General features: G+C 39.2%; 1 protein-coding gene across 2 annotated transcripts in view; it reads right to left on the bottom strand.

The window, feature by feature from the left end:
* Window positions 1–214: 214 nt before the first annotated feature.
* UTP20 (UTP20 small subunit processome component) overlaps window positions 215–25,503 on the bottom strand; it is a 90,318-nt gene continuing 65,029 nt past the window's right edge. Inside the window, exons 41-62 of one of the 2 annotated variants that reach the window (XM_024732102.1) lie at window positions 23,337–23,626; window positions 21,969–22,108; window positions 21,599–21,755; window positions 18,285–18,383; window positions 17,369–17,536; window positions 15,884–16,050; window positions 15,044–15,185; window positions 14,126–14,242; window positions 12,695–12,865; window positions 12,328–12,459; window positions 11,799–11,909; window positions 9,908–9,987; window positions 9,405–9,474; window positions 9,088–9,270; window positions 8,237–8,368; window positions 7,628–7,760; window positions 5,923–6,110; window positions 5,094–5,165; window positions 2,535–2,798; window positions 2,208–2,334; window positions 826–971; window positions 215–546 (exon numbers count right to left, since the gene is read on the bottom strand). In XM_024732102.1, coding sequence (XP_024587870.1) covers window positions 391–546; window positions 826–971; window positions 2,208–2,334; window positions 2,535–2,798; window positions 5,094–5,165; window positions 5,923–6,110; window positions 7,628–7,760; window positions 8,237–8,368; window positions 9,088–9,270; window positions 9,405–9,474; window positions 9,908–9,987; window positions 11,799–11,909; window positions 12,328–12,459; window positions 12,695–12,865; window positions 14,126–14,242; window positions 15,044–15,185; window positions 15,884–16,050; window positions 17,369–17,536; window positions 18,285–18,383; window positions 21,599–21,755; window positions 21,969–22,108; window positions 23,337–23,626 — 3,245 coding nt within the window. In that variant the 3' untranslated portion in view covers window positions 215–390. Of the gene's footprint in view, window positions 547–825; window positions 972–2,207; window positions 2,335–2,534; window positions 2,799–5,093; window positions 5,166–5,922; window positions 6,111–6,170; window positions 6,296–7,627; window positions 7,761–8,236; window positions 8,369–9,087; window positions 9,271–9,404; window positions 9,475–9,907; window positions 9,988–11,798; window positions 11,910–12,327; window positions 12,460–12,694; window positions 12,866–14,125; window positions 14,243–15,043; window positions 15,186–15,883; window positions 16,051–17,368; window positions 17,537–18,284; window positions 18,384–21,598; window positions 21,756–21,968; window positions 22,109–23,336; window positions 23,627–25,503 lie in introns of those variants that run through there. The other variant, XM_024732103.1, reaches the window with a different exon arrangement.

A 25,503-nucleotide genomic window follows, 5' to 3' on the forward strand; every position in this document is an offset into this window, starting at 1 on the left:
CATGGTTATACTTCTCCATTTGTGCAGACCTTTCTTAATGCCTTTTGATGAAGTTTTATAATTTCCTCCATACAGGTATTGCAAATCATTTGTTTGATTTATTCCTAACTTCTACATGTTGTCTTGCTATTTTAATGTGTATTTTTAAAAAGAAAAATACATTTTAAGCTCTTTATCACTAGTGTCAAATGCTTTTTAGACAGTGAAGATACAGTAGTGGTATGAAATATTTTAATTAAAAATAAGCATGAATTATATTAAACTGTATAATATACAACCTGTGCCAAAGTTTAAATTAAATAATAAAACCTATGATTTTGGACCAGCAGATACACTAGAAAGTTCATGTTTCGGGGTAAGTTGGGACACTGTATTAGCACAGGGAGCACTTTACTCCACCATTGCTAAATCTTTCAGGCTGTGGCTCTTTTGTCTCTTGGCCTTATAGCCTGGACGCAGGAACTCGATCTTTCTCTTCTTTGCTTCCTTTTTATTTTTGTGTTTCTTCAGCTTTTTCTTGGCAGCGATATCAGGATTAGTTACAAACTTGAAAAAAGAATAGAAATGTTATACTACTTTTAAAGTGACTGTTAAACCAATAAAAATCAAATGCAGAAATGGACCATTTTGTTCACCTTAAACATCACAAATGCAATACATGCCCATTGAAGAAAATCTGGAGTCCCAGTTATAAAGTCCCACTTCTCAAATACATCCAACTCCTCTTTCCTCCCCGGGTAAGTCTGACACACATGCATGCACACACCCCTGGTTAAAAACAGTTAAGCCTAAAGAACATGCCATTTCTTCAAAGAGCAGGCCTACCTCCAAAGCCTTCCTCTTTTTCCGGAGTGCCCTTTTCTCAGTAGCCTGTTTCTGTACAGAGGCAAACGCTAAGGAGAAGCTCTCGAGCCCAACCAGCTTTTTCAGTAATTCTATGATTTCCTGGGATAGATTCTTCAGCGAAGGATCTAATCACGCACACGATAATAATCAGAAACACGTAGGAAAGGACACATTTGAATATGTAGAAAATTAACAACACACAAAATTTAAACTCCTGAGGCTTTATCACTTTTACCACTTCAACATTAAACACTGATCTGAAACTAGCCTCTGTTGCTGAGATGGGAGAACAAGCAGAAGTGCTGGACACAGCGCTCTGAGCCACACCTCATCCAGGATGCAGCAAGAGATCAGAGACCATGAAGCAACTTCCCAAGGGAATCCGGGCTCAGAAGACATCAAAGTAATTTGAGAACTTGACAAATGTTTTGGGTTACCTTTATTAACCTGCTCAGCTCTCTGCAGATGGGGGCAAAGAAAGGTAATTGTGTTTCTCTAATTCCCGGGTCATAGAGGCTTGGCGCTGGCTGGTAACCTCTTTTTTTGGATCAAAGACTCCTTTGAGAAGCTGACAAAAAGCCATATTCTCCCACCCTTCCCTGCCTCCTCTCCCCCAAATGCAAAGAGTCGAGGATTTCTGCATTCAATTTCAGGAAAGCTCATGACACCTACTGTAGATTGCAAGTTTCTTGAAGACGAGGATTGGGCCTTTTCCACCGCTGAACCCTTATTTAGGTGCTCAATAAATGTTGGCTGGGAACCAAAGTCAACCTGACCTCTAAGAAGGAAACTCTCTCTCCAGGCTGTAGGACTAAAACAGCTTCTATTTTGACATTCACTTCATTTTTGTTTTTAAAATTCTTAACATCCACTTTACCGCCTCTCTTTCCAACCCCTAATTCCCACTTTTCCTAATATCATGTACCAAATGTACCAAATGTACCAGGCAAGAAAAAAAAATTGGAAAATTTAAAATATTTGAACTAAAAACTATTTCATATTTTTGCCTTGTAATTTTTGAGAATATAATGACATTTGTTCATTATTTTTCACAGCACTATGAGGTTTAGAACCACCCCAAGTTATTTTTCTTTGAATATTTAATCTATGCTTAGGAGTAAAACATCATCTTTTAGGAGAGAAACGTTCACTCTTAGACACAAGAAAGCATATAGGAGAGAAGACAGTTAAAAATAACACAAATATGCCTTATTTGCTTGCTGTTAATTGTCTTGATACCTAGCAAGTTTTCTTTCTTAAACTCTGGCAGAGAGGGAGGACAGAAAGGAAGAAGGAAGCATTCAGGAGAGAAGACAGGAATCCTAACATGCAAGTATTCAGAAGAGAGGCCGCAGAATTACCCTGGTCCGAATAGGTGCTGTTCAGTTCTCGGAACAAAGGAGCTATGATCACTGGGAGGTACGGCTTCACCTTGTCTATTCCAAGATCCATTGCTACAGCTCCAAGAAACTTAAAGATGCATGTTCTCTGAAAGTACAGATCATTTTTCTTTTATACTTGCAGCTACACAGTTAATTTAGAAAACAACGTCTATTTCGGGGCAGATGTTATTGCTGCAGTTCTGGGTTCAAAAGTTCCTAGGGACTTAGGAGGATAACTAAAACCATTAAAATACTTAAAAAAAAAAAAAAAAGACTACTTTCAGTCATTTTGCACATGCATCGCACCTTTAACGGGTTTCTAGGTGAATAAGCAGCTTCCAGTTTTGCGATCCGGGACAACTTCCGTATCAACCACAGCAGCGTGGCTGGCTCGCTCCGCTCTTCATTCTTGTCTGCACACGCCTTGTGTTCTTCCACATCCTCTCTGGCCAGGCCATCACCTAAAACTTCCTGTTCTTCCATGTCTTCTTTTATGTTACCTTGCTCATCCCCAGAATCAGGTTCCAGTAAATATAAGACTTTGGCTACGAACAACAAATTCTTAACAACCTTAGAAAAAGGGGCAGAGGGGAAGGGTAAGAACTGGATTCTGATTTTGCAGAAGCTAAAACAGGTATCCTACAATTAGAAAACAGAAAACTGGGTATTGCACTGTTAAACTGACGATCGAGCCTTTGTTTGGATTATTCTTCAGTTTACCTCTTACAGTGTGTCCAAACCTACTTCCATGTAACTTTTATCCATTTGGCCTACTTCTATTCTTTAAGGTTCCATTGAGTAAATAATTTCATTCTGGATCATCCATTTACATTTTTCAAGAGAGCTTTGATCCTCATTCCATTAAATTCCTTCATCCATCCATTCTTCACCAAAATAACAGTTTCCCTTTACTGATCCATTTACTGAGCACTGACTAGTTACCTTGTATACAGCATTCCAATTCAACTTTAAAATATCCCTATTAGGTACTATTATCAGGAGAGAAAACCAAGGCTCAGAGTTGGTAAATCTCAGCCAAAGACAAAGTGAGTGGTCAGTCAGGATTCAAAGGTCTTTAGAATTCCAGCCCAAGTTCTTAAACACTGAGCTCCTCTTTCCCGCATATACCATCTGGTCCAATTGCCCAGGGGTGATTTTTTAGTCTTATAATAATGGACCCATTTATTGAGTCCTAACTCTACAACATGCATGAAATCTCGGACATGGGTATTTCACACCCGTTATGTGAAGGAGGAAACCAAGTTGAATTTGATTTCCTTCACCATCCGGGCAACTCTGCTAGAGGAGCTGTGTACCCAGAGTTCCCCCAAATGTGGTACTCAGAACACCACACTGTCCAAGGCTAGCCTGGCCATCAAGAGTTAATGCCAAGATTATCATTTCCTTCTGGAAGCTGGGCCTGCATGAGGACAGTACCAGATTTGGAGGCCTTTTCTCCTTGTGGCAGCCACTTCACACTGTTAACTCACTCTAAGATTAAGGTGAAGTAAAATCCATCATTTCTTTCAACCTGGGCTGGTACTAGTAAATCTCTTCCTACCTGTCCCGAGTTTGTATGGTTTGCCATCCTCTATTAAAACTCATATTGTGTAAGGCCCCACCCACTGTCCACCCTGGCATGATTTCTTTGGCCTCACTTTGCTGTCCATTGAATAGCTATCCATTCCCTCCCCAACCCTGCCATTAAAAAAAGAGAAGTATCAGTGTTCATGGCATGCCACCTGAGATCACTCTTCAGATACAACATTCACCTAGTTTCTACTGCCCCGTCCCTTAATCTGCATTGCTCCGTTGTTCATAATGGCTCACAAGAGACGTGGTCAAGTGCTTTGCTTATATCTAGATACCACATCCATGTCACTTCATCATCTACCAGCCCAACTGCTCTATCAAGAGGAAAAAATAAAATGGAGCAGTAGACCAACTAGTCAAAAGCAATTCACATCTACTGCATATTTACAAATGCTTTTTTCTCCATATTTTACTTAGAATTAAATTTTATATGAAACTACATAAAGCTTTTTAGTGATGGAATCATTTATCTGCCTTCTGTTAAGGACAGACAATTCTCAGACCACACTGTAGCATGAACATTATTGGTTTCTCTTTCGCTTCCAGGGATAAGGGAAGGAAATTCAATATTACAGTTTAATATAAAAACAATCAATCAGGGACTTCCCTGGCAGCGCAGCGGTTAAGAACCCCCCTGCCAATGCAGGGGACACAGGTTCGAGCCCTGGTCTGGGAAGATCCCACATGCCGCGGAGCAACTAAGCCCACAACTACTAAGCCTGTGCTCTAGAGCCCGCACGCCACAACTACTGAGCCCACGTGCCTAGAGCCTGTGCTCTGCAACAAAGACAAGACACCACAATGAGAAGCCCTCGCACCACAATGAACAGTAGCCCCCGCTCGCCTCAATTAGAGAAAGCCCGCGCACAGCAAGAAGACCCAACGCAGGCAAAAATAAAATAAATAAATAAAAATAAATAATTAAAAGAACCACAAAAATCAATCACTGTCCTTCAAAGCTTCAGTTGCAACGTGGAGTAGATATGTTAAAACTGATGATGAAAAAGATAAACAGCCAGCTTCCCACTGTATCATCTTTACTGGGAATTTTAAACGGAGCCAGGAGTAATCCCAGTATGGACACCAGAGTCAATTAGATACATGTGCCTAACTGAACAGGTATTTAAGTGTTTGTTTATATTTCATTTAATCCCCCAAGCTTTAACTAGGGAAAACCAAACCAAACCAAACCAAAAACCAAACCTAAGCTTATTCCTATACTGTTGGTAGAATAGGTCCCCTCTATTTAACTGGGAGAATTATAATACTTACCTGCTCTCCTAGAGACTGATCCAAGAATTTGGAGTGCAACTGATGGCAAGAGGCTAGGGAGATACTTTTCATCTGTGAAAAGAAAATGGACATTGGCAGACACAATGCAGGGTATTTCTGACTGTTTTTAAAAACTCCAAGTAACTATAATGATACAACTAACGTAGGAGATTTTGCTCCGAATGACCACCTGTGTAGATCTGGAGAGGGAAGTTTCATGACCAGAAATTGTGTAAATGTTCCCCTCTATTTGCCATAAGAATTTTAGCTCCAGGACATGGGGAGATATAGATCATATTCCTTTAGATTACTGGCAGACAACTTTACAACATTCAAATACTTTCCCCCCCCGTTTTCTTCCCTTCCACTCTCTGCTCATTCAATGTTTATGGAGATCCCACTATAAGCGAGGCATTGTGCTAGGCCCTACGAAATCGGAGACAGATAACACACGGTCCCTACCTAACATTTTCAGGAACATGATCTCATTAAGTCATCAACAAAGTTATGGAGGCAGGACAGAAGGAGGCAAGACGGACAGTATCTTATTTGCCAGTATTGATAAAGAACTTAAATATATAATGGAAGATAAATATGCTAAATAAGCAAATCAAAAGTCTGACTAGACCAATGGTCTAAAAATTATCTTTGAAAAACCTTGGACTTGAGGGTGACCCCTCTCTAGTTACTAACACTCCTATGGATCCACATGTGCATCAAGTTGTTGACTGTAAGAGTTTATCCCAAGGCCAACCCCAAGACAGTTACAGGAACCAGAATGAACATCTCATGTAGATGAGGGAAGGAAAGAGTCTTAGAGAAAACATACCTTTTGGTCTAGGTCACTTGTTAGGAAGCTGATTGCTACAGGTTCCGAGAGTTTCTTTTTAGTTTTTTTGACATTCCGTTTTCTGATAAGTTCCTCCGGTTGGCAAGAGGCAAAGAGCAATCCAAAAATCTGGGCTGCGGTGAGCCACACCCAGCTGTGCGGATGTCTCAGATGGGACTGCACGTGACCTAAGGGAGCCAAAGCGCATCCTCAGACGTCAAGGTTTTCCTGACTCTGTGGTGGTGAGCGTGACTAATTCAGACGTTTCTTGAGTGTCTATTATGTGCTTGGATTCAGGAATCAGAGATGAACAAAACAGCCCCTGCTTCCCGGAAGTGACGTGGAGAGACTGGAAGCAGCTAGAGAACCAATTCTACCATGGCAAATGATACGAGAGAGCTTTGAGTCAGCCTGAAAACAGACCCGTTTCATAAGAACTAGCTGAAGACTCAAGGAGATAAGGTAGCATTGACAACTACAATTTCTAAACTAAAATTAAGGTAAATATATACATGGGTACATATCCTTTTCTCATAACTATTGAAATCAGTGGCTCCAAGTAGCTGACTGGAAAGGTATCATTTATTGAGGTGTTCTATGTGCCAGGCATAGGCTAAACGTGTTACACATATTACCGGATTTAGACCTCACAACAGTTCTGTGAGGTTGGAACTGTCATTCCCATTTTATGGTTCCAGAGGGAGCTAAGTAACGTGCCAAGCTGTAACAGGCAGAACCAAGCCTGGGCCCCAGCTTAATCTGGCCCCAGAGCTCATATCCTTAAACATGACCCCTTAAACTATCTTAAGGATAAGCCATTAACGATCATACTCTTATGCTACAGGGCCATTCTCCACACACCACACTTGGAAAGTACAGCAGAGCCACCTCATATCTGAGTTTTAGTCTCTGCTGCTTTATTTCATGAAGATGGTTTTACTTTTTTTTCTATATGAACCTTTGTAATTATCTCAGTGGAGCCATACCAGAGTAGGCCATATAGTAACTTAGTAACTGGATTATTTCTCATAAAATCATATGAGTTCTCTTAAAACAAGTGGGTATTTAAAACATTCATTGCAATGTCTATTTCCTACTGATTAATCAAAACTAAAACGTTAAATTAAAAATTCCAGGATCTTATTTTTCATTTAAAGAAATGAACTTTATTTTATTTTATTTCATTTAAATAATATATAACTTAAATATTCCCACAGAAGTGAAACGGTTTAGTAAATTATGGCACATTTATACTATGGATTATTTATAGCCATTTAAAAGGATATCTACTAAGTATGTTATAGTACTATAATATGCTTACTTAGGTATAAACAGGATATAAAAGTTTATATGGAATTATGCAACCTCAAAAAAAAACCCCTATGGTTATTTGACAAAAGGAAGACTGGATGGAAGTGTATAACAAATAATCATCAAGTAGCAAGGAGGACTTTGGGAAATTTTTTCCTTTCTTTTACTCGTCCATAATTAATATTCTTTCTTATTTATAAATGAAATATATTTTTTATGAGGATACATATATACATGCATATATTATTTGTTTGTTTTTTCCCCCAGAAAAAAATACTTTCACTGTAATCAATCTGCAAGGGCCTTTTAAATCTTTTTATCATGGACTTTTCCCCTGACATTATATATTTCTAAAGTGTTTATTTTTAGATTTAAATAAAAAGGAAATACTTACTCCAGATTTTACTCAGAGTCTCAGAGGGCTTGATAAGCTGAACAATATTACATCCCTTGATGAGTTTACTTATCAGTGTAAGAAAACTAAATAGAAGGCGATCTGCAGCTTTTTCTTCAGTCTCTTCCATGATCTAAAATTAGGAGGGATGTTAAATCAATTAAGACAATAATTTCAAAGTATTTGATGGACATTTTTACTCCAGGATGTACATCTATACCAGGGTTTCTCAGCCTAAACACTGCTGACATTTTGGGTCAAATAATTCTTTGCTTTGGCAGGCTACCCTGTGCACTAGACGATGTTTAGCAACATTCCTGGCCTCTACACACTAGATGACAGTAGCATCCCTCTACCCTCCAGTTGTGACAACCAAAAATGCCTCCAGACATTGCTGTCTCCTGGGGGGCTTAAGAAACTGTGATCGACATATACTGTGGAAGATAACTTACTTTAATCTTCACTTTAAAAAGAAGATAGAACTACACTGAGTTCTTGCTTTTATTAATAAAATAATTTTTGAACTCAAATAATATTTAATCTATTAGCTATACCACAAGTAAAACTATTAAAATAAGCAAGAGTTTTACTCCCTAGCAAATAACTTACATTTGTAAAGTTTTCAGGATCAATTTCCTTTTCAATTACACGGAGAACAGTTCCAAGTCTTCTCTCAAAAGTGACTCCTTCACTTTCCACAAACAAGCCACAGATCAGGGCAGCTAGCTGTCTATTTAAGCTCTATCGAAAATAAAACCATCACAAGACAATATCAGCACAACTTGGGGAGCCGTTTCCAAAACTGTAAAATGAAGGTGGGCATGACTCTGTCCTCAGTAGTTCTTTATGATACCAGAAATCAACACAATGTGGATTTTTGGTGGCTAACATGAAAAATATAGAGAAATCTTCACCACCCAGAACATTAAAAAAAGTGGTATCCACTGAATAATACATTTTTTCTCATTTTTAAATTTAAAAAAAAAAAGGAAGACGTTTCAGCCCCCCGACCCCATTCTGATTTTAATACTTAAAGCCAATATTAAGTTATGACATGTGTTGTTTATATTCCACAAAGATGGGCCAGTGATGATGAGGGTAGAGTCAGCAAGTGGTTATAATTATCGGCAAAAGTTACATCCTATAAATTGTATAAGCAAAACTGGAAACAAAGATATTCATCAACGGGGATTGGTTAAGTAAATTATAATACATTCATGTAGAGTAACTGGGTGACATTGACCTTGTAGTGGGAATACAGGTGATTTCTGTTACTCTCTGTAACTTCTTATATTTTCTGAAATTTTACTGTAAGAATATATTATTAACATAATCAAGTAAAAACAACAGAGCTATTTGGGAAAAATTAATTCAACGATGTATAATATGTATTCTTATTTAAAGTATGAACACCAAAAGCTCAGACTTTTCTTTGCCATATGACTAAAAGCAACCCTAACCTTCTTTGCCCCAAACCAGGTGGTAACCATATCGAAGAGCCAATCTTTTTTCTCAAGGCTGATTTTATTGAGTAAGGATTTGATTGCCATGGATGCCATCTTTTTACACATGGCAGAGTCATCGTTCACCATCATTAGACAAAGAGGAATAAAGAACATTCCACAGTTCTCGTGGAGCAGTCCCTGAAAGAAAACAGACACTTATGAGCACACTCAGACTGGAATTCTCACAGATGTCTCACAAACAGAGGACCCTGGGCTCCTGGGAGCCACAGCTTGTTAACAAACACAGAGTTTGTCTTTGTGATTCACGGTACCTGAGGGAATGTGTCAAAGAGATAAGCGATCATTTCCAAGGCGGACTCTCTCCCGGTCTCGTGTTCATAACTGGGGTAAGAACATTAGAAGGACTTGTTAGTAACTTTAAAATTTACCAGTAATTATTTTTAAGAATTTAAAATGTTGTCTCAAAGTGCCAGTCTATTTCTTAAAAAGTGGAAAAAAACCTCCATTTTCCCAATTTTAATACATGTACTTACCATGCTACTATGCAGTTGTAAATGTAATTTTGTTAGATTTTTACTGTTCTCCTAAGTGGACTCTAATGACAATCGATGGTCAGAGTGAACTGAAAAGCAGCTTGCAGAACTGCTATATGAAGCCATGCACAATGCTTGACAGTCAAGTCAGTGATTCATAGGATAGCATCCTCAAAAATGTGCCATTACATTTCGGCTTTGTTCTTTTCAAGACAGTCCACACACTGAAAGGAGAGAAGAACCTACCCCACTGCCTTGTGTAGTTTATGGCTTCAACTTACTTCAGTTGAGCGAGCATGAATTCCAAGTTTGGTCGCAATTTGTCCCCCAGGGGATAGTCAAGAATATATTTCAGAAAAACCTAGGAACAGAAGTCACACAAGAGATTATTTGGATCCTGTCCCTCCAGGATTCCTCTTTCCTAAGCTGCTTTCTGGGACACACTGGTAGGCTACAAAGACCTTTCAGAAGGGTGATCAGTTAGGTGAAGTCCACCTCTTGAGTCAAGAACTGTGCCCCTCCTCTCTCCTCCCACTTCACTTCCTCAGGTCTTGCCTGATTAAGCGTCAAGTCCTGGCCCATCATTAGCATGGTTGTTTAGGGCTCCAAATCTCAGCTCATCTCTCTGATAGGAGGCTGTGGTGAACTGAGTATGGACTGTGGTTCAACCCTGTATTTCCCCTGAAATAAGAATGACAATAATAGTGATAATACTACCAACTTTTGCATTTACTAACTAACTTCTTTGTGTTAAACACTGGGTTAAGTGATTCTTGGTTGGTTTTCATTACTTCCTTAGGAAGTAAGTAATATGATCCCATTTTGCAGATGAAGAGAATGGAGCTGGCACAGAAGGTAAGCAACCTGCTCGGGTGACACTGCCAGAATCCCATGCCTAGCCTATCTGCATCCACAGGCTCTGCTTGCAAACTGCTGTATTATTCAGCTTCCTTTATTAATAAACTGTGAGAACTAAGCACATCATTTAACTTGCCAAGGCCTGTTTTTCCCCAACCATAAAACGGTGGTACTGTTTCTTTTGAAGGATAGTTACAAACAGAAGTCATGTATGTAAAGTGCTGGGCGTGCAGCTAGTACTTAATAAATAGCAGCTGACCCTCCTTCTTGCTAAATGAGTTAACTTTTTCTAAAGATGGCCTCCGCAGCCCAAGCCCTCCTTTAACTCCGAGTTCATATTTCCAATTCAGACCCTTCCATTTCCCGGGTTGATATGCACTCATAAGATCAGGACAAATGTATGAACACAAATCTGCTAGTGTCACTCCTCTGTCTACTGATTTCACTGGCTCTTTGTTATTCTTAGAACAAAGCCCTAAATCTTTAACAAGACCACAAGGTCTTGCCTGATCTGGCCCCCTCCCCCGTCATTCACCTTCAACAAGCTAAGCTCTTACCCACTTCAAGGCTTATCTTCCTTAGCCTGCAAGGCTAAGCCTTATTCTTCCTCCAAACTTTGCTTATATGCCAATCCTCAGGAAAGCTTTCCCCCACTATCACATTAGGACGGTCCTCCACCATGTCATATGCTCTTATCATATGCTCTTCCATACTTTGTCAATTTTAAGAAGCACAGTTTTCCACATTTTAACATATCTGAAATTGGGATGTCTTACAATTGATGCCATCTTACCACTGTCATAGTTTTTTCCCCTTCCTTTGAGGTACGTAAGTAATGGTGTGTCTTGTAAGTGATGAAATACAACAGTACTTTCTTCCTCCTGGCACTTAGGATGTCTGTAATTTAATAACTACTTGTGGGATTTCTGCTTTGCGCATCTCTGCTATAGGACAGACAGGGACTATAAAAATTTTGTTAACTACTCTTCCAGCAATGCCAGGTACACACTGATACACATTAAGTGGTCAATGACTGGACCACTGGATGGAAATCTTTGCTGCAGGTTATCACGCTGCAGAAGGAAAATGTGTTTCTTCATCCATCTGAAATATGCCACATGTGGGCTATATTCAAAATGCTCTTTATACCGAAAAATGGCCTTACATTTGGTATGTGAATGGGCTCCTGAGTCTTAGAATAAAGCAACAGTATGACACAAAGTCTGCAGAATTCAGTGTTGACATCTGTCTACCTAAAAACCGAACAGAGGCAGGGCCCAGCCCTTGCCACGGGAATAAGCTCTCTCTACAAACCTGTCTGCACTGGACTCTGACAGGTTCGTCTTGCGCAGAAACTGCCAGCTTGGACACTTGGCGCATGACATCATTGATTTCTGGGACCAACAACTTTCTTGATAAAATGGCCTGAAATACAAAAGGAAAACACATACTTATTTCATGTTTTACTGCAGATGGCCTGTTGTTTACTAAGCTGACCTGATGTTAAAAGCGGTCACAGGCAGTTTTCAAACATAATGAAAGTACCTCCACAAGAAAAAGAACATAAACTTAAAAAATGGTTAAAATGGTCAAGTTTATGATACATATAAGCAGACTACATGCATTTGTACAGAATTCCCTGGAAGTTTAATATAGAGCTCGTGTTTCAACATTTTAATAGGCAGCTATGTTAGCTTATAATTAATCAACCAAATCATAATAATCTTTATAAATTAATTTCAGAACTATCTACAGCTAGTCAGAACACTATGTTCCATGTTATTCTAAATACCTGACATGAGGCTCATTCACTGCACAATCCAACATTCTGGTGACACCATACCTTCAGAAGACCAAACGCGGTGGCTTGTCTTGTAATATCATAAATGTCCTCCTCAGCATATGCTAGTAGAACTTGAAGCTGCTTTTCAGTTATCTGGTAAGACTTCACTTTCTTCACAAGTATGGTCACACACTGCAAGTTATAACACTGAGGTTAACAGCCAGGACATCCCACAAATCAGCGTACAGTGGAATGATAAGGACTCAATACAACAGCAATGTTTTTTCACACAGGATACCAACACTCTGGCCTTAGCAAATTAATCTGGAAGAAATTTTGACCACGACCACAAAAGATGATGAGGAAAAGTAACTTTGATGTTAATCCCGGTCCTGGCTTTTTCTAAGCGCAAGTGAAAACACCTCACCTTGAAACAATTTACCACCAGGTGGAAATTCTGGCCCCTGGCAGCCCCGAGTTTTGCATAGTCCTTCAGCAGAAGGAAAAGGTGTTTCATTAGCTGTTCCGCTTTTGTTTCTGTGGAAGGCAGGGGGAACCTCAAGATCCAGATCAGGCATTGTAAAGCGCCTGTGATCACCTGAAAAACAGACAAAGCCAATCGAGTGATGAAGTGACCAAACTCAACAATCCAGCACCTAAGGCTGTGTAGACACTGAGCGATCGAGTTGAAGGAACGAAGCACTCTGCCAGGCCACTCAGGGAGAACTGTGCTAAAAGTGTAAGGAAATAGGCACGTTTCCTCTTCCCTGTTGTAGAACTTACTGCTTCTCCATAGCAAGTGAAGGTACATCCCAAGCAAGTGAGAAAAGGTGCTCATATTCTTAACCTATTATGGGTAAATGATTAGATGGGCTGGCTAATTTTAGCATTTTTTTTCCTGAAAAACGCATTATAAATGCCTTTCCAATTTTCTAGAATGGTACTTCAATTTAATCCATTCTTATTAAGCTTGTGTTATGTACACAAGGCACTCTACAGAGTGTTAGAAATACGATGATAAAAAGGATGCCTTTCCGCATTTAAGGAGCAGATAGCTGAAATTAAGCATGGGAACCATGATCTATAATTTAATATAGTTAAGTGCAGTGCCAAAGGTATGAAAAAATGTGTTGGGACCGAGTGACTACAAAAGAATCCCTGAACCTCCAGGCCAAACCTTCTAGATTACCTAGACCAGCTGGTTCACCTCTACCTAATACACCCCTACACCCTGGTTGCTGGGATGGCCTTATTGGGCTGGATTAGACGAAGATAAAGCAAAGAGCTCAGGAGTCAAAAAGACCAGGGCTTAAAACCCAGCTCTGCAGCTTATTACCTGTTTGACCACAGAGATGTTAAATACTTAACCTCTTGGCACCTTTCCTGTAAAACAGGCAATCTGAGAAAGCGGGAAAGGTGTGGGCTTCGGAGTCCGCAGACTGAGGCTGACATCCTAGATCTGTGATGTGGGGCAAGTCACTTAGCCTAAGGCCTGGATTTCTCATCTATGAAAGAGACACATTAATAATATGTGCTCCATGGGTTGTTAATGAGGATTCACAGCAGCGAGCGGTAGCAACAAGGATGATGATGATGAGATGATGACTACCGCCATGGGGAGAGCACCACTCACCCTCATGAAGTTGTCGTGAGGATCAAATGAAGGGCTTTTACAACTGTTAAGCGCTACCTAGTATTATTAAATTGCTGCTAAGGGAGCAATTTAACACAGAGAACAGAGGTGGTTCATGATGTTGTAAATCTCTTTAAAAACTCAATCATCTTGTAAAGTATGAGCCTAGAAACAAGTTCTAGGTACACTGCATGACACAGCTCCCGTGCAGGAACAGGTGCTCACCTTCACGTCCATGGAACCCAGGCAGTCTATGAGGAGAGACATAAAAGGATCCAACATTTCCAGAACATGTTCACTTGAAGACTTGATCTTCGAAGTCTTCAGACTAAGATGCAACAGCTAGAAGATTTGAAAAGATACCTCACATCAGTTGCCCCTAAGACCAAATGAGTGAGGTAAAGGTGAAATGATTTTAAGAGGCCAATGTGAAATGTTAAGATGCTTCTATCTGAAATTATAAAAAGTGTGAAGAAAGGGGAACCACCTGGGGGAGTCTCAGTATGTGAAGAAGGTGGGAGCTCACTGTGCAGCTGAGATTCGAAGTTCATTTACCAAATGGTTATTCCTCAGCATCTGCTTTGGTTCCAGGTACTGGCTTGGCATGAAGGACATGGCAGTAACCAAGATCAGCAGGGTCACTGCCCTCGTGGATCTTAGCCAGGATGACAGACTCTAGGGAATGATTCACTAGAAATGCAGGGTGCTTTGAGAGTTCTGGGGGGACCTGGGCAGAGGGAGGAGTAGATGGTGAGGTTCTGGGGTGGGAAAAGTGTGGTGACTTTAGAGAACTGAAGGGAAGCCACGTGTACAGGATGAGGCTATGCCCTTGTGGCCCAAATGAAGGACAGGGCTCTCTCCTGGGAAAAAAGGGAGCCAATGAAGGATTAAAAAAATATATACAATAAAACGATCAAATTTGTGTTTTCAAAAAATTTAGAGTAGTTCAGAGTTGCACACTCATGGGCAAAGCAACAGTGAAGGCACTGTAAATATCAGGTCAGAATCATTCATTCTGAGAAAGTTATATCATCAAAGTACCAGCGTTTCCAGCGGAAACGAGCAGTACTGGAAATTCAGCAGAGGATTAAAAGGCACAGACTCGCTGTGTGCAGCAAGTCTCACTTTAAGGTTAATTCTTACCCGAAGTCCAGACTCAATAAATATGTGCATGTTGGTTTTCTTGCTCACAACAGCTTTCTGCCCGCCTCGAACTGGAGTTGGGGGGAGCAGAAGACAACTCTGGGGTGGCAGACGTGGATCTGGTGCAGGGGCTGCTGGATTTCTGTCAATCAAGTGGAATGAAAATTAGTAGAAAGCACACTGCATGCTGCATCCCTGGAAGCTACTATGGCCCCTTCTGGTGAAGTGAGTCCAGTACCAAATAATGTGCTCTCTGCTGTGGGTTTTTTCCCCCCTTAACCACAAGACACCGAAGAGATGATTAGGTTGTTGATCCAAGTTTCTAGAACCCCAGAAACAGAGGTCAGAGGGATGAACACACATTTAAATGAAGACGAAACAGCAAGGGGACACTCCCTTCCTTTGATTTCTGAAAACAAATGCCAAGGAGTCTCTTTCAGACTACAGAAGCAAAATTCAAAGGAAGTTTACAAATAAGGTATTTAAACTCTTTGGAGGTCTAAATCTCTGATCAGAACAAGAAGTATATATTTTAAGTCTATCCCAACTTTGATTCAATACATATCTAAAACAAAAGTGGTATTAAGTAAATGTCAAAATAATTGGTTGCCTTCACAGCTACCGCATTCAGCAGAAACAATCTCGTGTTGACATGTATTACCTGGAAGGACCTCAGCCCAAACACCACAAAGTAGTACCATCTTACAACTCAGATAAACATACCTTTTTTTCCCTACTAAAGCAAATTATTAAATGAACCCACTTAAGAGTAATTGAGTAATGAATGGCTTATTAGAAGTATGAACCTAAAGGACAGTTGTTGTTTTTTTTCAAACTTACTTTTCCTTCTCTGTTAACAGGGGTAGATTTTCGCTGACCAAACCGTAACTAAGCAACAGAATGGATTCTGCCGTCATTTCCTGGTTTACAAGTAATCCTGCTATGATTCGACGTAAGGTTTCATGAACTTTCCGGGCCAGTTTTAAACTCGTGGTATTTTGCAAGATCTAAAGGCAGATATAAATGCACACTGAGGTAACACAGAACTGCAGTTTGATTTGTTATAATAGTAGTTTTCTTTTATATATTTACTTTTTAAAATGTGCTTTTTGCTGATTAAAAAAGAAACACATTCTTAATAAAATTTCAAACATAGATATAACATATAAAGTCAAATATACCCATGACCTCAGCCCCAGAGATAACCACTGCCAGCTGTGTATGCCGCTGGATTTCTTGTGCCTCCTTGGCACTCTCTTTGTTGATGAGGTCTGGGCGCAGGGCTGGAGATAGGATGTGACACTTGGAAGATGTCAGCCTTCCAAGTGCATTAAATGGGGTGGTTTATAGGCAAGCATGTACACATAACACAACATCAACAAAATGCAGTCATTACTCACAGGAAACCATGCTAAGGAAGTGGTGTGACGGCCAGGCCTCAGGGTTGTACATTAGTTATTGGGCCAAATCAGAGGAACTTAATGGGACCCCAGCACCATCAACCCCAGTACAACCCTCAGCATGTCATAGCTATTCCCCTGCACAGGACATGGATTAGTAACTTTGATTACCTTGGAGGGACTTGATAATTTACATGGAAAATAAGTGTGCTTTGTCAACTCCTTTTCATCCTCAAAACATATCTAACATTCTTAGATCAGGCTCAGATAAGCTAAATGCATTCTAGGAACAATTAGGGAGTTAATCTAGCATCAAACATGTGGAATTAGCACAGAGAACACTATGAAGGTAGGTAAATGACAGTCCCTGCCCAACAGGAAAGGCAGAATGAAAATGGTGGAAAGAGTGTGAGATTTGGATCAGAAAGATCTGGAATTAAATCCTGACTTTTCTCCTTAGCCATGTTCCTTTCTATCTTTCTAAGCCTGAATTTTCTCATCTGTAAGACAGAGGTACTGTCAATCTCAGGGGACGGTTGTGCAGATTAGAAGAGATAATGAAGCACAGTGCTAAGAACATGGGTGTCTGTTCAATAAATGCCAATTCTCTTCCTCCTGGCAATCTGGGAGCAGCAGTCTGACTCCAAAGGCTATGTTCTTAGCTGCTGACGGGACCAAGCTCAATAATTCACCTGTGGTTCAGTTCCTGTCGCCTTTCCTTTTGCATCTCATGGTTTATATCAGGGACTCTGATTCTTGGATCAGAATCCAAGAATCAGAATCAGCGGAACCAGAATCCACTGAGCTGCCAGACACGTGGTACTGGTGCCCTTAGCACCAAAGCAGATCATGATGCTCAAGGCTCTTTTCAAGAACTCATGGTACCGTAAGGTGGGGATCCCCTTCATTACATTCAAGTCCTTACCTCTTTTAGTGGAAGGATAAGTTTTGTAACCTGATCTTTTCCTACAAACTTGCCCAAGATTTCATAAGACTCATAACTCTTGCTTCTTCGTGCCTCCATGACCTTGGAGAGGATCTGCTTTACTTCCTTTTCTTCAGCAATGGCACCAAACAACTCATGGTTAAAAATCTTTAAAAGAAAAAAAGCCAATGGCAATTATGTGCACTCAGCAACTTATGCCAACATAAGCAGTCTTTGAAAATGCGTGCTATGTCCAAGTCAAGGATTAAAATTAGACAATAGGAATTTCTATTAGATTTTACTTTTTTCAATGTAGTTTAGGGACCAATTACTAAAAAACAAATACAGAAACACTTCAAGGTTTACACCAATGGAAAACAAAAGAAAAATACCAGGTAGATTTACATATATAATTGTATAATATATAAACAGGCACTTCTTTGATATTATCAAAGAGTAGCTTAATTCCTCTTTAAGAAATTCTCATATTTGTAACTTAATTATCAAAAGTAATGCATTTAATTAAAAATGTAGTGTCTACATTTTTAATGAATAAACAAATGATGGTGTGCCAAATTTAATGTCTTTCTAATCCTACCCCCCAAATTATCATATTATCTGATTTTAAATTGTTATTAATTTTTCACTATTCTAAATAAAGCTCTAATGAATATACTTTTGTACAAACTCCAGACCACACCTCTGATTTTACCAGCTCGAGACCTGCTAGCAACAACAGAGTGCCCATCTCACATCACTTAAGTCTCAACTTTTTAAACCTCTGCTAGCCTAAGAGATGAGATAGTAGATAGTACATTACTTTCATATTTATAGGCTATTATTTCTGATTTTGTGAACTGATTTGTGTTCTTTGACCTATTAAAAAAAAATTAGAATTCCTTTCTCTAAATCTTACCTCAATCATTATATCCAAACAAGAGTCCAAATTCCCAACTTGCAGCTTGTTGGTGAGGCCTTGCAGCAACATGTAAACAGTGAAAGTTAGCACATGGACCTAAAACGAAATGTATAATAAGAATATGGATGGCTAAGAACACCACAGTAGAAAAAACAAGATTTAGAAGTACGGCAGGTGCGCACTCAGATTATATATCTGTAATTATTGCAGGGAGAAGCTTTGACAAATGACACATACTTATATCACTGCCTAAAGTCCTTTAACCAGATGGTCCCTTCGTAGAAAAGATGCTCAGAAACACATCACCATGCTTAGGTTCTATTATTGTGACTAAATCAGGCCAATGATTTATAAAGAAGAGCACAAGTCTTGAACTTTTAAAAACCAACCTGTGAATTATGGAGCCTGCCAACGTTGAATGCAGTCAAACCTGGTACAAAAGGTGTTATGAAGGAAACAAGTTTTTGCCCTTCACAGTGATCACAGCTAACATTCCTCAGAGCTTACTGTGGGCTAGGCACTGTATTAATACCCCACATGTACTGAATCATTTAATCCTCACCCACTCTATCTATGGCATAGGTGCTACATTATCAGCATTTTCAGATGAAGAAGCTGAGGCACAAAAAGGTCAATCAAACTTGCCCAAGGTTACATGAATAGGAAACGGTGGAGTCAGGATTTGAAACAAGATGACGCCAGAGTATACAGAGTCCACAAAAGGGTGTATTCTGTATACTGCTTCCGGTGCTGTAAATTAGCAAGGTAAACATCAGATAATGATCATACACTAAGAAAATACACCTGGCTGTCAATATACAGATTGGATTTTAAAGGCATAATTTCACATGTACCTACTTATGATCTTTAAATACTTTTACATATATAAAATATTTGCTGAGGACTTTATATAATTTTTAAAAATCCTTTGGGGGGGGTAAAGAATGAAACTCGAAGAGTACAATTTTGGTTCTGTCTACATGATTAATACTAATACCCAAACTGCTGTTCTCTCATCCTTATTTTACTTACTTTAACGAATAATGAGACAGACTGGAAGAACAGGTGGTTAAAGAAAAATGGGCTACTTGTTTAAACACCTCAGGCGCTCAATTAAATGTGCGAATGAATCCTCAGAGACAGCTGTGCTGTATTCATCCTGGTATGCTCAGTGCCCAGGAGCACCTCACACAAATAGCCAAGAATTACAGGCTGGTTGAAAGAACAAACACGGACACTGACAGGGGCTCCGGTTCCAGGTGAGATGGAGAAAGCACACTCTATCCTGTCTCTCCCACTGAGTGCAGCTATAAGCCCCAGACAGGATGCACAGAGCTGCAACTGGGGAAGAACACCAGAGTGCAAGTACCACCAAACTCTCAGTGTGTTTACCCCTGTTTTCTATACAGTTATAGATGTGGGGACTGCAGCAGCCACAACTCTGCTGGGAAACCTTCCTTTCCCATTGGGACTGCAGTTCTGAGAGGATGGGCCAACTAGCTGCTTTTCTCCTTCTCTGTCTTGCCACCACTTAGCCTCTGTGTGGGTACAGCTGTGGGAAGTACATGGCAAAGTGGGAGAAATAAAGCCCCAGCTTTCCAGCTGGAGGTGTGAAATAAGTGGAAAAATAATGTGTTAGCAAAGAATCAGAAGATATAAGGGACTAAATGGAAACTTTACAACTGAAAAAAACCAAACAGACCAATAACTGAAATAAGAAAATTTACTAGATGGGTCCAATAGTAGGATGGAGATTAAAGAGGAAGGGGTCAGTGAACTTGAAGATGAATCAATAGAAATTATGCTATCCAAACAGAAAGGAAGGAGACTGAAAAAGAAAATTAAAATGGAGCCTCAGGGATGGATGGGACCCCCCAAAAAAGTCAAACAGGAGTCCCAGGAGAGGAGAAAGAGTGCAGTGCAGAAAAAGTATTTGAGGAAATAATGGCTGAAAACTCCCCAATGTGCTTGAGAAGCTCAATAAACCTCAAACAGGGTAAACCCAAAGAAATCCACATTCATGATCTAACTGCTGAAAAATAAAGACAAAGTCTTTAAAGCTGCCAGAGAAAAATAATGCATTAGTTAGAGGGGAAGAATAATTGAATTATTCATCAGAAAGGCCGGAGGAAGTCGCGTGACAATTTTACAGTGCTGAAAGAAAAGAAATAACTGTCAATGCAAAAGTATATATCCAGTGACAACATCCTTCAGGAATGAAGGTGAAACAAAGACATTCACAGGCGAAGGAAAACGAAGAGCATCCGCTGCCACCATACTTGCTCTATGAGCTTGCCTAGACCAAAGGGAAATGACACCAGGAAGAAATCTGGAAATTCAGAAATGAAGGAAGAGCAGTAGAAATGATAAATATCTGGGCATATCTGAGGATTAAAAGCAAAAACTCTAACGCCGCTTGGTAAGTTTTCAACATATAAGTTTTCAGCAAAGTAATATATAAACAACTTTTAAACAAAGGAAGGGTGAAGGGATCTATAGGGTAATAAGGTTTTTACATTCCACTTGAAGTGGTAAAATACTGATTCTAAATAGATTATTAAAAATTAAGTATGGATATGGTAACCTGGAGCAACCACTAAAACACTATACAAAGAGAGACAGTGACAATGAATACTGATATTTTTAGTGTGTTACTTATAACCTATAGAATGGGAACCTACCTATGAACAAATTAGGACTTGGAAGGTCAAGCTAACTACCAGAAGTCTTGGCTGGGTACTTGAGAAAAACAAGTTGCAGTGTTCCTCAAACTTTAGATCGCTCAGGGATCTTATTAAGATGCAGATCCTGTAGGTCAGGTGCTGCTGACGCCACCTGTCCGGGGCCCACATTTGGAGTAGCAAGACCGCCAGGTAACTACTCAAAGAGCTTTGTATTCCACCTGGTGTTCTTATTAATTTTATGACATGTCATACATTTCAACTCTTAAACAAATGTCTATGTTCTTTATTGTTCACATGTGTGGCTATACGTTCAATATACATTCAGTAAGAATTTTATTAAGAACTCAGAGAATACAAAACTTGACATCAAGTGATTTGAGAGAAAAACACAGGTTATGAAATGCAGGTCTATTAGGATCTTTTAAGAAATTAAATATAAGGGTTTCTTAAAAAACAGATTTTTAAAAATACTGATTAAAAATTTTTAAATATGCTTGCTTTTTCTCTCAGTAGATCAACTTTACAAAAGATAGACCCAAAGTATCATGACTTAGTGTTTAAAGTGCAACTATAAACCCAATTTGAACCCCAACCCAATTTGAATATAAAGTACATGATGCAATTTACCTGATAGCCACGCACAAGGGTAGTCTGTAATTCTTTTAAAATATATTGTAGGTAATGCACACCCAGATCCTCTATTATTTTTGCGAGAGTGCTGCGAGCAATGTCTCTGATTTCCTGTGCTCTGTTCTTGAGGAGGGCACATACTTTCAGCAAAATACTAGAAGATGAGAAATTAATTAACTAATTAAATTAACAGAACCAAATAAAAATATAAATATCCTTTAGTTTCTGAATCACTCATAACCCAAACTATACCAATTAGAATTCTAAATTACAGCAAATTGTGACAGTACTTCTCTTCCTGACAAAAGAGAAGATAGAACCAATTTTTGAGTTTCACTGAACTTTTCTGATGTGTCACACAACATACCTTGGCAGATTAGCTTCCATAACTTCCTGTGGAAGGGACTGCATTAGTTTAACCATGGCAAAAGCTAAAGGAACTCGAACTACTTCCTCATCATTCACAACCTTTGATTTTACGAGTTTGTGTTCTTCTTCTCTTTTAGTCTGTAAGAAAAATTTAGGTTAAACTAAAACAAAAGTAAATGGATTAGGGACCTACCAACACTACAACCTTGCAGTTGAAAGATAAGCTCTTTTGATATATCTTATATCCATTTCTAAGTTTAATGTCTTAAAAAACAAACTCAGTTATGCAATTTGATAACCCTCCAAAAATTATAAAAATAATATGAATAAGAATATGAATAAGAATATTCTTTCCAAAGGAGCAATCAACCAATCAATCAATAAATAAAACCAAGTATTCACTGATGTGGGGTTGTGTAATATTTAAAAAGTCACATAAAATTTGTGTTAATTGGGACTTTCCGGTGTTTAAGTGACATCGTTGGTACATAAAAAAATATGGTGCCTCAAATAAACTTTATTTACAAATATACAAAATGATGAAGTCGGTATTTTACATCAGGGGTTGGAAAACTTTCTGTAAAGGGTCAGATAGTAAGTAATTTTGACTTTATGGCCACTATTGAAGCTACTCAATTTTGCTATTGTAAGGCAAAAGCAGAATTAGACAATATGTAAATGAATGGGGTGTAACTGTGTTCCAAAAAAACTTTATCTACAAAAACAGGCTGCAAGCTAGATTCAGCCCATGGGCCACAGTTTGCCAGCTCAAGTTTTACACTGAGAAGGAAAGGCTCTGGCTTCATGAGAATGCACTCCTAAAATGTTACCCCTATTAAACAAGAAAAAGATGTACTTTTGTTTTCTTCCTTTGTTTTTTTCTTTTTTTAATTTTTTGGTCATGCTGCGTGGCATGTGGGAATCATAGTTCCCCGACCAGGGATCGAACCCATGCCCCCTGCACTGGAAGCATGGAGTCTTAACCACTGGACTGCCAGGGAAGTACTGAAAAATGTATTTTTGAATAGCAGAGAAGTGGCCAAGAAGTAGAAAAGGGAAACATACTCTAATTTTTAATAACCTTTTTAGGAAATGGGAGTCATCTTAATATCTACTTTGGAGATAGAAAAGCATATATCTACCAGTATCAAAATCATAATGAAGAAGAAACATTACTACCTTAGCTGTACGAGATGAACCTGAAGATGATGAGATAAGAGAAGGGAGGTGAACTGTGAAATGTAGAGATAAAAGAAAATCCAAAAGCTGATGTCAATCCACATAGTTAAGAGCCTCAGTCTGACAGGGCCCCACGGACACCCCACAGGGTCACACAGACCTGCTGGGCCCCAAACAGAATGATTACCGTAGATGCCAGACATTTATGGAGCCTGGGTAGGATGTCCCCAGTTATGGTTCCTTGGATATTTTTAATTGTTTTCTCCAATTCTTCCTTATTCCAAGGAAGGAAAGAGATGGACTTCGTGATACACTCGGATTCTTTAGCTGCTGTCCCTTCACAATCATCTGGGTCAGGGTTTTCTAGCTCTTCATTCTTGTCTGACAAAGTCTTACATCCATCTTCCTTCTCATCATCATCCATATGCTCTAATTCCATGGCTTCATGCTCTGGCAACTCAATCTCTTCTATGGTATCTATGTTTAGTAAACAACAAAAATCACCTTAAATTAAATAAGGAAACAACACAGTTGTGTTAAGTAGTCTTTTCTACTAACATCTAATAAAAAATATCACTGACTCTAAGGGCAAGATAAGGGCTGAGGAAACAGCAGTAAATGAGAGTGTTACTGTCCTTCATTTTCTTACAGTTAGCCTAATGAGGAATAGAGACAAGTAAACTGATAATTATAAAAAAAAAGTGTGGAATAGTAAGCAAGTACAGGGTACTTTGGGATCACATGGAGAGGCTGGGGGGAGGAGGGCTCTTAACCACAGGAAGCTTCCAAAGTACTGTGGTTGGAGGTTTCCAAAAGCAAAAACCTACATTCATGAACATGAAAATCCTAATGGCAGCCAACAAGTCTCATGCAGAAACGTACCTTATTATAGGATTCAATTTATTAAAGAAACCTGGGCAGTATTGTAGAGAAAAGTCCAGACTTGGCTCTGCTAACAAGCCATGTGACTACAGTCAATTACCTTAACCCTCATGGGCTTTGGATTCTTCACCAGTAAACTGTAGATGGCACCTACTTGTAAGGCTATTGTTAGGATTAAATGTGACAAAGCCTATACTGTGCCTAAAATATATTTCTGACACTTCATTGACTTTCAAAAAAATGATAGCTATTAGTCTTCATTTTTTTTAATGGCTGTGTAGCTTTGGGAAAGTTACTTTACCCTTGAATCTCAATTTCTCGTATCAAAAATATGCAGTAACTAACACCTAAGGTTCTTGTAAGGTTCTTATGAGGACAAATGAGATAATGTCTATAAAAGCACATTTCACAGTAGATGCTCACTAACTGTTTCAAACTCCATTCATACCTAAAAAGAAAACAGTGAAGTGAATTAATATTTTAATTTGTTAATGTTTCTGTTTATGCAAAATTTCAAAATGCAGATTCAATTGACTGAAGATAAACTAAGGGGCTTTAGTACATTAATTATTTAAAACACAAATGGTTTCTACAAATTCAAAACAGTTTTCCTCTTCATCAGTGTGGCTCTTCAGTGATTTGATAATGAATCAAAGAATTAGAAAATTTTGAGTAGGAACACTGCAGTAATGCAAACTAAGGGCCAAGATATTTCAATGTCTTTAGCCAAAACAATTAGAATAAATACCTTGGCCTACTTAAGTGTTTATTCTTTTCCTTATTTTCCTGTGATGGCTAAATCCTTTAGAGTCTGGTGTTCAATATAAGCAGTAGTAGTAGGTATCTTTACCTCATTCTGGTTTTAAAGCAAAGGCTTTTAATGTTTTACCATTGAGTATGATGTTTCATTAGGCATTTTTTTTTTTTTTTTTTAATTTTTGGCCACGCCACACAGCATGCAAGATCTTAGTTCCTTGACCAGGGATGGAACTGGCGCCCCCTGCAGTGGAAGCGTGGAGTCTTAACCACTGGACCACCAGGGAAGTCCTATCATTTATTTGGTTGGTTATCTATCTATCTATCTAGGGCTGCATCAGGTCTTAGTTGTGGCATGCGGGATCTTTAGTTGTGGCGTGCAGGCTTCTCTCTAGTTGTGGTGTGTGGGTTTTTTTCTCTCTCTAGTTGTGGCGTGGGCTCCAGAGCACGTGGGCTCTGCAGTTTGTGGCACACGGGCTCTCTTGATGAGGCACACAAGCTCAGTAGGTGTGGCACGTGGGCTTAGATGCCCTGTGGCATGTGAGATCCTAGTTCCCCAACCAGGGATCAAACCTGTGCAACCTGCATTGGAAGGTGGATTCTTTACCACTGGACCACCAGGGAAGTCCCCCATCATTAGGTTTTTAAAACACATCTTTTAACAGGTTAAGGAAATTTCTATCTATTCCTTGTTTGATAATTGCTTTTATTATGAA

The sequence above is a fragment of the Neophocaena asiaeorientalis genome, unplaced genomic scaffold (genome assembly GCF_003031525.2).
Source record: "Neophocaena asiaeorientalis asiaeorientalis breed wild unplaced genomic scaffold, Neophocaena_asiaeorientalis_V1.1 scaffold418, whole genome shotgun sequence".
NCBI lineage: Eukaryota > Metazoa > Chordata > Mammalia > Artiodactyla > Phocoenidae > Neophocaena > Neophocaena asiaeorientalis.